This window comes from Penicillium longicatenatum, assembly GCF_028827895.1.
Source record: "Penicillium longicatenatum strain IBT 33135 chromosome Unknown contig_1_segment0_segment0, whole genome shotgun sequence".
In the NCBI taxonomy this organism is placed as follows: Eukaryota; Fungi; Ascomycota; class Eurotiomycetes; order Eurotiales; family Aspergillaceae; genus Penicillium; species Penicillium longicatenatum.
In genome coordinates, this window is record NW_026643119.1 from 1584566 (window position 1) to 1597220 (window position 12655).

The window sequence follows — 12655 nt, forward strand, 5'->3', positions numbered from 1 at the left end:
ACATTATACAACTATCCCTCCATGTTGACATCCTCATCGTCCTCGTCATCAGTGTCAGAATCCATGTTCAAAGTGGGCATTTCATCATCGCTTTCCTCCTCCGGTGACGGGGCAGCAGGGGCGGCAGGGGCGGCAGGGACAGCTTGAGCCTGGGACGTGACAACCTGGGGTTGCATTCGCTCAGGTGCATCGGCTTCAGCCAATTGAGACGCAGATGTCTCAGCCCGAGTGACAACAGGGAATTGCTGGTTAGCACTCTCTTCAAAACGAGCCTTCTTGGAATGACCTGGCTCCATGGGCGCTGGGAAATTAGGCGTCTGGATAATCGACTCTTCAACGTAAGTCCGTTTGTGCATTGGGACCTGAGTTGTAGTCTTCGCTTCAACCGGCGCAGGAGCCGGAGCCTTCAAGAAGTCGGCAGCTTCGGGAGCAGCATTGTACACTTCGTCGTCGGCCATCTCGTCTGCATCTTGCTCGTCCTCTGCCTCAGCATCAGCGTCGAGCTCCGGAGCAGTCATCAGGACTGGCATTCTAGGGCGGACCAGAGCCTCGACTTCCATATTATCGGCGTATCCCTGAACTAAGAAAGGTATGATACTGGCACCCGCAGCGCGGCCCTTGGTGGCCGGGATGGGGTTCAGAACACTTGCAAGCATAGCATCCTTGTCGGAAACCAGAATAATTGTGCGGTCGATTTCAGCACGGAGAGAGCCAACAAGAAGCTGCGGGGGAACAGATGCCAAAACAGTCTGCAAGAGGCCTGAGGCAGCCCGTTCTAGCTCAGCGAATTGAGATGTTTGCGATTTGCGGTTCTTTTGAAGGTCAGGGTTCAAGAAGGAGTCTGCATTAGCAGTGGCTTGACCGTTCTTGGTCTTGGGCTTAGCATCGGATTGTTGCTTGGCTTGAGGGCCCGAGTCATCAGACGAAGGCAGGAGATCATGACAGCAGGCGCGCAGAACGCTGGAGATAGAGGTCACACTCTGCTTGGACATAGCAGGGCCATTGAGCGATACCACTGTGCTCAGCAGATAATATGAGGCTAAGCGCACATTCCGGCTGGTGTTTTCGTTCCGGAAAACCCAGGTGATTTGTTCCAGGATGTTCTGGGTGATGGGTGTGGCGCTGGTCTCAAGTACACTGGTGACATGTGCAAGCAAGTCCATACAAGCAATGTGAATGCGAGGCAATTCAGCCCATAGCAGTTCCCGCTCGTCACGGCCAATTTGGGGGTTGGTTTGCACACCAGATCGGGTACCCTCACCCGAAGGCGCGGTCACAGACGTGAGACGCGATGTCACATCGAGAATTGAGCCCAACGGGAGGGCAACGGTAGCCGTGGATGGCATGGAGACGAAGTTCGACAGCAGTCGCAACAAGGTAACTAATCTATCAGATCCAGCATGCATGCCTTCCCAACTGGCAAGCCCCAGCGCATCGGAGCTATCATCGGCTAGCTCTTGGGTGTAGTTCTGTCGTGCCGAAACCAAACCCCCATCAACTGACTCCCATTGCTCTACCACTGCACGGAAAACATAATCAGCCGCTCGGTGGATCGACAGAACCGTCGCTCTACAGTCTTCAGTCCAACCGGATCCAGCCTTATCCTTTGGCGCACATTTATGCAGAGAGGCAAAGAGTTGCTCTGCGACATCCATCACCGGATCGGGGAAGTACAAGGTTGAGGAGCCCAGAATCTCTGTCAGCAATGATCGGAGCTGGGTACCAAAAGGACGGAAGATGGTAGGGTGCCGAGGAACCAATTCTAAGCAGACTTGGAGAACGATCTCCATAAACGGGGTGTTGGGCTTCACTTTGCGAGTCGATCCCGAGGGTAGCTTAGTGAGGACCGAGACTAAGTTGAGAGCAGCGGTAATAAACCCAGGTAGATGGGGTGTCGTTATCTCTCTGACCAGAGTCGGATACTGGTAGGTAAGATGGAAGATGCGCGTCAAGGTGATCATGGCCATCTTCCTTGTGGAAATGGGATCCGGTTTCTAGACGGCACAGAATGTCAGTCGACCAAGCCACAAGATCTAGATCCATAGTTCATGCAGATTGCTCATACCGCCAGAATGCTGATCAAGCCTCGAACAATTGGCTCATAGCCCCGCAAGATCTCCCATTGTCCCGCCTCAACGGTGGCTTTCACGAGCACCACGGCGGTCCATCGTCCCTCAATGGTGCGGTCCTGCAGCAAAGCAGCCAGACGAGTCTTCAGCTTATGAATCTGCACGGAATGGTCCGACTCCGTTTTGCCTGATTTCTGAGCCTGGGGCGCAGAGAGAAGCTCGGCGCAATCACTCAACGAAGTCGCAAGGAATGCAGCGATCGAGGGCAATTGCTCGACGGGCGTAGTGGCCAAGCGATGTGTAACCGCACGTAATGTAGTCGTAGTCATACTGACTCCTTTTCCCGATCTTCAGATCTGGGGAACTCGGTTCCTTTTTCCTGGAGAAGGTCAAGAGAATGTAGGATACATACTTTCTTATCGGTAATTTTTTTTTTTGCCAAAGCTCGGACCCACATGATTCCAAACCAGCTAAACAGTAAGAATGTGAAGCCTCGGGTAAAATTACATACCAAAGCAATACGCAAAGACCTCCACATCCCCTGGGCGATCATTCTCCCCGAACTTGTTTCTCTCGCCCGCATGTCCTGTCCTTCATCTTCTTCTGCGCATTATCCTCAGTAACGGACATCATGGCGGTGAGTGTCGCGGATCAGGATCCCCGTCCATCCCTAATTACCTACCCAAATACCGGGCCCGATATACTGACGCGCGGTGCTAGGGAGGCAATGTTGAGAAGGGACAACGTTATATCGCACTTTTAGACCAGGCGCGGGCCCAGGGTAAATGGGAAGAGGTCCCTGAATTGATCCGAAAGGTTACCAAGCACGCTCCACAGAGGACTTGTAGGTTACTGAGATGAAGCTCCTCCCCGCGTCAGTGGCTTGCGCGCTAACCCGGAGATCTCCCATCCAACAGGTGTCATTCAGACCGCAACTGCCGAAACGCGAGTGGTGGCATTCATTCACCAAAAGACGACTACTGAATCGACAGCGACACCCAATCTTCCCGAGTTGATCCCCGCCTTGTTGACAACTATCGAGAACAATGATGGCACCCCGCAGGAGATCTTACAAGCTCAGGTGTGCTTGGGATGGGTCCATTGGACACTGAATGAGCCGGCACTAGCGGCAGTCCGCCTGCCCAAGGATTTCACTGCTACCGTTCAGGCCCTGTTGAGCGAAGGCCATGAATTATCCGAGTGGACTGAGGTCTGTTTAGTCAAGGGATGCTACATCAAGGGTATGCCGGTTTCAATGAATTTTTGGATAATTTTACTTATCGCTTTAAGACGGAACTAAACGACTGACATCGCTCATGTAGGATCTGCACAGTCTACAGTCGCCAGCATCGATGAATCTCTGGAGACATTTGCAGCCTTGATCCCGTGGCTGAGCAACGGCAAGCTCATCAACAATGCCAACTCCCAATTTCTCAGCTGGTCCGAGACGCTACTTGGCAAGGGAGCCGTGATGGCCAGTGAAGAAGCCGGTACGGCTACCCCATACTCAGACCCCCGGCATGTGGAGATCGCTCTTCGGCTGTTTCGGCTATGGTCTGTGCATCCTGCAGTCAAGCAAGGACAGGGTTCTCCTAAGGCTGCGTACGCAGGTGCTCCGGGTCAACCATCGCGTACTTCTATCTGGAAATCGTACTACTTGTTCCTCACAATTGTCCTGCAGGATGGCTTGCCCTACCCCCCTTCGCACGATAACCCGGAACGGCCACAGCTAGCCAGTGAGCTTCGTCGAGTTGAAGCCATTTGTGAGAGTAACTTACTTCGGGAAGTTAAATTCCCTACTGCTAGTTCCGACAATTCCCAGGTTGAGGAATGGGTGGAGCAGGTGATCAGCAACTGGGAGGTTCTTTGTGGCCCCGACTGGCAGGACCAGGATCTCGGTGAAGGGGGACAAAACGCCGTGGGCCGTAATGTCCTGGACGTAAGTATTACAAATAACAATGAGACTATAATTCCTCGGTGGCTTACTCAAGACAACAGATTCTGTACCGTGCGGCAACCAAAACCTATCATTCGCACTTGATCCTCAGACGCCTGTTTCATGTACATTCTGCACTGGCAGACTTTGACCTTGCGCTCAAGGCTCTTGATTCCTACATCGAGATTGTCACTGCCGCCAAGGCACGGGCTGAAAAGTCGGCCGAATATGGAGAGCTAGAAAAAGATGAGATACTCTTGCAAACTCTTTCGGAGGGGGTTACTCTTTTGAGCTGCCTTGGGTCTTTTGAAGAGGCAGAGAAGGCCAAGAACTTGACAGACTTGATCAAGGAGTATATCGATAAGGCGACAAGCCAAACAGAGGGTCAGAGCAACGGCAAGCTCCTGCTTTCACATGGTCCTAACTGTACCAATGCTCCAGATATCCCCGTCGCCATACTCGCCACATCATACCGAGCTGTCGGGGTTGGTCTTGCCAACTGGGCTAGCTACACCCCTCTGAACGAGGCTCGCGACGAGATTCGTGGGGAAGCAATTGATTACTTGGAGAAGAGCATTAATCCTGAGTTTGGACAAGACACCGACTTCGCCGCTCTGTATACTCTTGCCCTAACTCTAGCGGAAAACCGTGATCTCGATGCTGCAATCGACTATGCTAAGTCCGCTCTGACGTCTCACAATTCAAGCCCTGTCACTGAAGACCTCTCCAAACAAAGAGATCTCGTATCACTGTGGCATCTGCTTGCACTTCTGCTTAGTGCAAAGCAGGAGTTCGACATCGCTGAACGCTCATGCGAGGCAGCATTTGAACATTTCCCCTCAGAAATCTCCTTCAGGGGCAGCCGTGACCGGCGTTCTTCAAGGCATTCACAGAATGGTTTAGGTGGTCCCAAGCGCTCGCTGATCAGTCGGTTGCAGAGCCGGGAGAAGGAGCGCATCCTTCAGACTCGTATCACACAGCTCGCGTTTACCGAGGTTCTCGAAGGCCCGGAGGCTGCCGTTAACCAGACTGAGCAGCTGCTCAGCCTTTTTGGCAGACTGTTCCAAGAGCTGGATCTTGACGAGGGATCCAAGTCAAAGTCTGATCATTTGGTACCACCAAAAAGCTCTGCGGGAACAACAAAGAGCTTCCGCAGCAGTATTTTCCACCGTAGCAGAATGTCTCAGCTACCAGAACGCCGGGGTGATCTATCCGCAAGGTCAAATTCGGCGACCCCTCCTGTTCCGGCGATCCCGAATGGACACTCAGGATATGATGCACCAGAAATACAGGTCACTGACGAAGATCACGATTCAAGTCCCAGAATTGGACGATCAGACTCCAAAAGGTTGCAGAAGCGCAGCGGTAGCTCCTTTAGGCCCGAAAATCCACAAGATCAAGGACCCCCAGTCCCTCCGCATGAAAATGAGGTTGGCATTGCAGTGTCAGGGAACTCGACACCCGTACCACGGGCTCATTCGCAAACTCCAAACGACGAACGGCCTATGCAGCATAAGTTAGTTAGCCATGACGGGCAATCCCCGCGCCACAACCTGCGCCGTCCCGTTGCTCAAAGATTTGACTCTCCTACCAACGTTACCACCAAATTCTCTCTCACACAATCCAAGAAACACGCCCTTGCTCTGCTGGTCAAGATTTGGCTGGTCATCGCTGGTCTTTATCGCCGTGCATCCCTATTTGATGATGCCCGCGAAGCTTGTGAAGAAGCCTTGAAACAGACTGAGCGAATGGAAGCCCTGGCCGCCGCTGAGGAATCTTCTGCTCGTCACTTGAACAGTCGTGGCTGGACTGCTGCGAGAAGCTCTGAAGAACTCTGGGCTGATGTCTACGCAGAAGAGGGTCTTTTGTCTCAAGCCCAGGACAAGCCTCACGAGGCCATGAAGTATTACGAAGACGCTCTCTTGCGCTGCCCGGAACACCCAATTGCAACCATCGCCCTCGCAAACCTTCTCCTGGACATCTGGGACGAGAAACTTTCGCCCGAATCAACAAAGACAGATGTAGATCTCAATGTCTCACGTCTTTCCTTGTTGGCTTCCAGCGCTAAAATCAAGTCTGCACGAGCCATTTCAGCCGATGAGCTCAAAGCCACTGAAATAGCCGAAATTTCACGACCAGTTTCCGTGGCTAGTTCCCCACATGAAGTTGACCCGAAGCACCTCCACCGTCTCGCAGCTCGTGACCGTGCCTACGGCCTTCTCTCCATACTCACTAAACTCGGCAGTTCCTGGGATAATTCCGAGGCCTGGTACGCGCTTTCCCGTGCATACGAGGCCGGAGAGCAGACCGAAAAGCTAAAAGAGGTTTTGTGGTGGTGCATTGAGCTTGAGGACCGTCGGCCGATTAGGCATTGGTCTAACATTGGCTCCGGTCTTTATGTCCTTTAAAATTGAGCAACCATGTTTAATTAATATCTTTCTTGTATCTAGTTGATTTCCCTGGACTGGTCACGCTTGATTCCCCTTGTTTTCATCTTCAACATCTGAGATACCATGTCCTTCCGCAAACCGGGAACTGAGTGCAGGACTGGGTGTGTTTGTCGAGCGTTTCTTGCTTTGGATCTTTGCATTTATTGGAATGGAAAATCGTTCATCTTCTTCTAAACCTCTTTTTTAAGATACACTGAGTGCTGGAATAGCCACTTCATTTTGGCGTTCTATCGCTGGAAGTGTAACCAAAAATTGCTACTATACTATAGTAGACCTGGTGGTGAGGGCGTCCGCAGTCTGCCCAAGGTCTTCGTTGTAAGCCTCCGCTTAATAGTCTTATATAAAAGCTAAGGATTCCTAGAATGAAAGTTTCATGAAAAAGCAGAAGTAGCACAACTTTATGTACATTCCTTCCAAACACATTCGGTGGTTGCAGGATATAAAAGAACAAAAAGAAAACTAGCGTGGAAGTGCGAAAGTTCAGTTCATTTTGCTAGCCCTTAGCCAATGGATTTACCGGGGAGCGGCAACAGGAGTCCAGGCAGAGTACTTGGGGCGGGTTCTTGAAAATGGTTAGTACTTCCACAGCAAGAGCACGTATGTCCAAGTACGTACGTAGAGTAGGTCTTGAAAGCACCGCGAGTCTGAGTAAGGTTGGGACGGTGCTCGGGGACCTCGTAGTGGCGCAAACCGGGCTGGAGGAGCTTGTCCTGGGTTGGGGGAGCATCCACCATGTAGGAGATCCAAGCGTGCCTGAATATGATTAGCTCACTGAACCACCCCCAGTTCAAGCTCAGACGAGCTCATAATGCTACTTACCATCCAGGCTCAACCTGAGAGGGCTCCCACTCGGGCCAGCTGGTCTTGTAGTCGACCCATCGTGTCCGGACTGTGTAAATTAATCAGTACACTTCCTATTCAGGCTCCCTGTGCCCTTTTCAAGCTTCGTGATCGGCGTCTTACGGGGCAGCTCCTCGGCCATGTTCTCGTAGTACTTGTTACCCCAGCGGTCGGTTCCGATCAAAGTTCCGGCCTTGGTATCACCTAAAGTCAATACAAGTTAGCGATGCACCCTGAAACCCGCGAATAGGTACCATACCGATGTTCTATTCCAAAAAGCAAGGGAAAAATCCACAGTTAGTCTCTCTGTCTCGCAAATCCTGCATCCTAAGTATCCGCGGGCGAGGTTCATACCTGCATCTGGTGGCCATATTCCTGTTGCAAGAGTTAACAATTTGAGCTCGTTGGAGAGAGAAAAAAGCAGAGCATGAACGAACCTTGAGGCCAATGCGGCGCAAATTGCGCAGCGTCCGCAGGATGGTGGACATGGTGACGATGCAATGGGGGGAGGGACAATGTGTAATCGCAGTGTCGTGAGTCGTCGCGAGGTTGAAAGCGAATTGAGGTCCGGTGTTTGCACTGTTTGCACCAATTATGCTCGCTCGTCCCTTCCCGATTCAGAAATTCAATAGTTTCCTGAGATCTACTGTATTGCAAGAGCTACTTTCGCCTTCCCCACGTCATGTTCGGTCGCATTGGAGGCCAGGCACTTCGCTGTGCTACTCGTCGCCCGATTGCGCGCCGCAATCTCCCTGGTCGCAAGTTCTCCCATGCTGCGGCTAATGCATCCGCTGCTCCGGCCCCGTCACCTCTTGGGGGCATCACGGTTGAATTGGATCGCATTGCGCCCCGGTTTGAGATTTCTGCAAGCCAGGTCACAATCTTGAACTCGCCGGCCCAGTTCTACTCCACTCTTAAGGTTCGTGATCCTGTGGGGAGCTTCATACTCAAGATCACCTACTGATCCGTTATCGGCAGCACAAAATCCGCAATGCCCGGAGGCGTGTTTACCTCTCGACGCTCTATATCGGAAAGACCGAATACGAATTGATTGACACCATAGCGGATGCTCTGCGCGATAATCCCGATCTACAAGTCTCTGTCCTTTCCGATGCGTTACGCGGCACTCGAGAAACTCCCAATCCTTCATGCGCATCGTTACTCTGCTCCTTGGTGGAGGAGTTTGGTCCTGAGCGAGTGGACATTCGGATGTATCATACCCCCAATTTGACGGGCCTGAAGAAGAAACACATTCCCCGTCGAATCAATGAGGGCTGGGGCTTGCAACACATGAAGCTGTACGGAATTGACGACGAGATTATCATCTCCGGGTAAGGATTGACCCGTTGAGCTGGACTTGGTGATGGTGATGCTAATGCCTCGTGTAGGGCAAACCTGTCCGATGACTACTTCACTAATCGTTTGGATCGGTATCATGTGTACAGCTCCAAGGAGTTGGCAGACTATTACGCTCGCATCCACCACGGCGTCTGCAGTCTGAGCTTCCAGGTCTTGCCAGACCCTAACAATACTTCCGCCTACCTCCTGGAATGGCCCAAAAGCAATGGGTCGCCATCACCCTTAGACAGCCCTGAAGACTTCATCGGATACGCATCAACCATCCTCAATCCCCTTATTCAAGCCTCCGACAACAAACCTGTCCTCCCCTCAACCTCCAGCCAAACATTTGTATACCCCGTGGCACAGTTCACTCCGCTCCTCAAGCCCGATACTTCCACCGAGTTCCCGGCTGTCACCAGCATCCTCCGCCTCCTGTCTGAATCCCCTGCATTTGCTGGGGCCCGTTGGCTCTTCACCGCAGGTTACTTCAACATCCACCCCGTTCTTTCCTCGCTATTGATTGCGAGCACATCAACTAACCCCAAAGCTCCATCTAATACACAAGGCACAGTTTTGACTGCCTCACCGTGGGCCAATGGATTCTACGGCTCGCCGGGTATATCAGGCATGCTACCAGCAGCCTATACCCACCTCTCCGCGCGGTTCCTCGATCGCGTCGCCGCCGCTCAAGCGACCAACTCTATCCAGCTGAGGGAATGGCGCCGCGGAACTGTAGGCACACCGGACGGATGGACCTACCATGCCAAGGGTCTTTGGATCACATTGCCGAACGAAGAGCATCCTAGTCTCACTTTTGTTGGCAGCAGTAACTACACGAAACGAAGTTACAGTCTTGATATCGAGGTTGGCGCGCTGGTTGTCACAAACGATCAGGAATTGAAGCGCAAACTCGGTGAAGAGACGGAGGTGCTTCAGGCGGATTCTAAGCCCATCTCGCGTGAGGACTTGATGCGCACGGAGCGCCGCGTGGGTTGGAATGTGCGGTTGGCTATGTGGATCGTTGAGAAAGTTGGCGGAGCTCTCTAGATCTGCTCCAGTTGTCCAGATTTCCTATTCAAAGTGTAAATATATCTCTCCTAATTGTACTTATAGAACATCGCAAAGGTTGTCTCGGGTATTGCACCACTGACATATCCTGAGTCATGAATCAATGCATATATCACTCCATCGATAAAGAAAACTTTTACTTGAGTTCTATAGACAATCACAATCAATTATCTAGGGCTTATGTATCACCTGACGCCGCTGACATTCTGAGTCATGAATATCCTAGCATATCGATCATCTACACCATTGACCATTTACGTATTTTAGAAAACTTCCGTTAGCTTTTATTTGCAGAAATTTTCTCACTCAATTGACTCAATGTCCAATCTTAAATCAACTCTGCTCTCCAAAGCCTGGTTCGGCTTCGACCTTGACGACACCCTCCATGAATTCCGTAAAGCTTCCACCCAAGCCTCACAAAGCGTGTTTGAAGCCATACACTTCAATGAAGGAATTAGCATCGATATTTTGAGATCCACATATCAAGATATACTACGTACAACCACTGCCAACGCATTCACAGATGGACGGACCTCGGTGGAATACCGCCGTGAACGATTGACCCGGCTTCTGGAGGTAGTAGATGGCAATAAGGTCTATTCTACTAGTATGAGCGAGATTGAGCCTTTACTGGATATCTACCAATCATCGCTACGGTCACATCTAGCCCTGAAACCCGGTGTTGTGGATCTATTTCGGGTTCTACGGGGGCTTGAAAAGAATATCATTGTTATTACTGAGGGCCCGGCCGACGCGCAGCAGTGGACTGTTAAGGAACTAGGACTGGAGCCCTATATTGATATCTTGGTCACTACTAATGAAGTGGGAACGTCGAAAGTCGATGGGCTGTTTGGGGTTGTGTTGGGGAAGTATGGGATTGATGCTGGGGATATCGTTTATTTTGGAGATAATGCGGTGCGAGATGTACAGGCTGCGGGTGAGACTGGGATTTTGGCGGTTCTATATGATGAGGGGAGAAACAAGGTCTTGGATAACTTGGATACTTTGAGGATTGATTCTTGGCGAATGTTGCTGGATATACTGGGTGATGGGAGATAGAGTAGAACAAAGATGTAAAAATATCACTTTTGATTTTAGCGTAAGTTATATCAATCCGAACGCAGATGCATAGATAGGATATTGTGAACAGATAAAAGCATTCAAAAAGCCCAAACGCCGTACCATGATGGGGGGTTCCATTCAATGTCGTATAATGTTGCAATGCAATGCGTCTAAGCCTTTCCAGGGACGCCCTTAGGCTTGCTCGAGAACCGAGCTGGACCAAGACCGGAGCGCACCTCATCAAGCATGCGAATGCCAATGGCCTCGTTTCCGTGCTTGCCACGCTTGTACTTGACTCCCTTGCGCTTGACCTGAGAGCCGGTGTTGTCATCCCAGTTGGACAGGAAGTCATCCATGACGTTATGGAAGTCACTGCGCGAGACCGCTTCTCCGTTGCCGTCGACGAGACTTGGTGCAACAGACGATGCAGTAGACATACCAGTCATACCGGTCATTCCAGTGGCACCAGTCATACCACTGATCATAGACATGCTGTCGTCATACTCGTCCTCCTCATCCAGGGCATACAGTTGTTCAACCTTGTCGAATCGGTCATCCAGGAGCCGGTGTCCCTCGGTACGTGCCAAGGCAGAGGATGTCATGGAGTAAGCGGAGGGGTTGGTCAGGGCACCCTTACGCTTCTTGCGGCGAATGGGTGTGCCGCCGACTGTGAAAGCAGTGGAAGCAACAGTTTGCTGCTCGGAGGGTGCGATAGTGGGAGCAGCCGGTGCAGGAGCCTTGCCAGCTTTGGCATCTTTCTTGAACTTGGAGAACTCTTGCATCCAGTCTTGATTTGCGGGGTGCATATCAGGAGCAGGACGATCGTGCTCAGGCAGTTCACCTAGTGGAACATCTTTGTTCAACTCTGATACATCGTCGTCCTCAATATGGGCGTCGCTGCTGTCTCTCTGCACAGGCGCCTTCTCAGTCGCATCCGACTCCCAGCCTTCATCCTCCTCCTCGTGATCAAACAATGTATCCTCCCAGTCTCCCTGGTCCAGTTCCTCAGCATTGGCAGTCAGGTCGCCGAAAATATCATCATCGTCATCATCCACATATGCGTCGTCTTCCAGAGCCTCGAGAGCCTCGCGAAGACGCGGGTCCATGTCGGGCTGGAATCCAGCGATCGCATCAGGAACATTCTGCTGGTCCTGGTATGTCGGCTTCCGGGAGTATGATGTGAAGTTAGAGCGCATGTCGCCATATTCACTACCACCGTATGCGCTTTGCGAATCATCCAAGGAAACCTGGCGCAATGCATCCTCCAGCTTCATGCCCTTGCCCTTCGCCTTGCCCTTCTCTGGCTTAGCCTCCACGAAGTAGGCATCACCACCACCGGTGCCTAGTTCACGCAAATGCTGCATGTAGTCGTACCGCGAGTCGTCGTAGTAGATTCCATGGTTGGCGGCCTCGCCCTCGTTCTGGCGAATTGCATTGTTCTGAAATTCGGACTGGAGGTCGGAGAGATTTTTGAGGGGCTTGGAGGTTTTCGAGGGCCCAGAAGGAGGAGGAGCGGGACCGCTCACTTGGTGCAGAACTCGGTCTTCCGCTTCAGGATCGTTGATGCGCGGGTCATTCTGAGAACGATGGAAGAGCTGGAATGTGCTCGCGTTCTTCTTGTCACTGAAGGGGGTCAGTTTAAAATATCAGACATAGGGCAGAATAGTAACTCACATCCACTGGCGGGGCGGCATGATGACGGCTTGATGCGTGGTAATGTACAACTTCCAATTCCATCGAAAAAAGCGAAAAAAGTGGGATAGATAGGGTCACGTGGGGCTTATCGATGCCCGAACCCCTCGGGTCCTCAGTGTGGCGATAACAGACTTTTCACACTCGATATAGAGGAGATTTAGGCAAAATTTGCTATATAGAACACCAGAGACTTG

At 51.6% G+C, this 12655-nt stretch overlaps 6 protein-coding genes across 6 annotated transcripts; 3 read left to right on the plus strand and 3 right to left on the minus strand.

Annotated features, from left to right (window-relative positions):
* Positions 1-11: 11 nt before the first annotated feature.
* On the minus strand, positions 12-2398 carry N7484_001378 (RIX1/PELP1 family protein; the record flags this gene model as incomplete). The annotated part of the gene is made up of 2 exons (XM_057111798.1): positions 12-1994; positions 2066-2398. The coding sequence occupies 2 exons, from the start codon at positions 2396-2398 to the stop codon at positions 12-14; spliced, it is 2316 nt and encodes a 771-aa protein (XP_056976535.1).
* A 302-nt stretch (positions 2399-2700) lies between these two features.
* Positions 2701-6413, plus strand: N7484_001379 (uncharacterized protein; the record flags this gene model as incomplete). The annotated part of the gene is made up of 5 exons (XM_057111799.1): positions 2701-2706; positions 2790-2913; positions 2987-3310; positions 3392-4008; positions 4068-6413. 5 exons carry the CDS (start codon positions 2701-2703, stop codon positions 6411-6413), a joined length of 3417 nt encoding a protein of 1138 aa, XP_056976536.1.
* Positions 6414-6968: 555 nt separating this feature from the next.
* On the minus strand, positions 6969-7783 carry N7484_001380 (complex I NDUFA12 subunit family protein; the record flags this gene model as incomplete). The annotated part of the gene is made up of 7 exons (XM_057111800.1): positions 6969-7017; positions 7071-7208; positions 7275-7344; positions 7419-7499; positions 7555-7561; positions 7650-7670; positions 7733-7783. The coding sequence occupies 7 exons, from the start codon at positions 7781-7783 to the stop codon at positions 6969-6971; spliced, it is 417 nt and encodes a 138-aa protein (XP_056976537.1).
* Positions 7784-7977: 194 nt separating this feature from the next.
* On the plus strand, positions 7978-9683 carry N7484_001381 (CDP-diacylglycerol--glycerol-3-phosphate 3-phosphatidyltransferase; the record flags this gene model as incomplete). The annotated part of the gene is made up of 3 exons (XM_057111801.1): positions 7978-8214; positions 8274-8626; positions 8684-9683. The coding sequence occupies 3 exons, from the start codon at positions 7978-7980 to the stop codon at positions 9681-9683; spliced, it is 1590 nt and encodes a 529-aa protein (XP_056976538.1).
* Positions 9684-10022: 339 nt separating this feature from the next.
* Positions 10023-10763, plus strand: N7484_001382 (HAD family hydrolase; the record flags this gene model as incomplete). Its single annotated transcript, XM_057111802.1, has 1 exon — positions 10023-10763. One exon carries the CDS (start codon positions 10023-10025, stop codon positions 10761-10763), a length of 741 nt encoding a protein of 246 aa, XP_056976539.1.
* A 173-nt stretch (positions 10764-10936) lies between these two features.
* N7484_001383 (ribosome biogenesis protein LTV1) lies at positions 10937-12460 on the minus strand (the record flags this gene model as incomplete). Its single annotated transcript, XM_057111803.1, has 2 exons — positions 10937-12389; positions 12441-12460. 2 exons carry the CDS (start codon positions 12458-12460, stop codon positions 10937-10939), a joined length of 1473 nt encoding a protein of 490 aa, XP_056976540.1.
* Between the last annotated feature and the right edge of the window lie 195 nt (positions 12461-12655).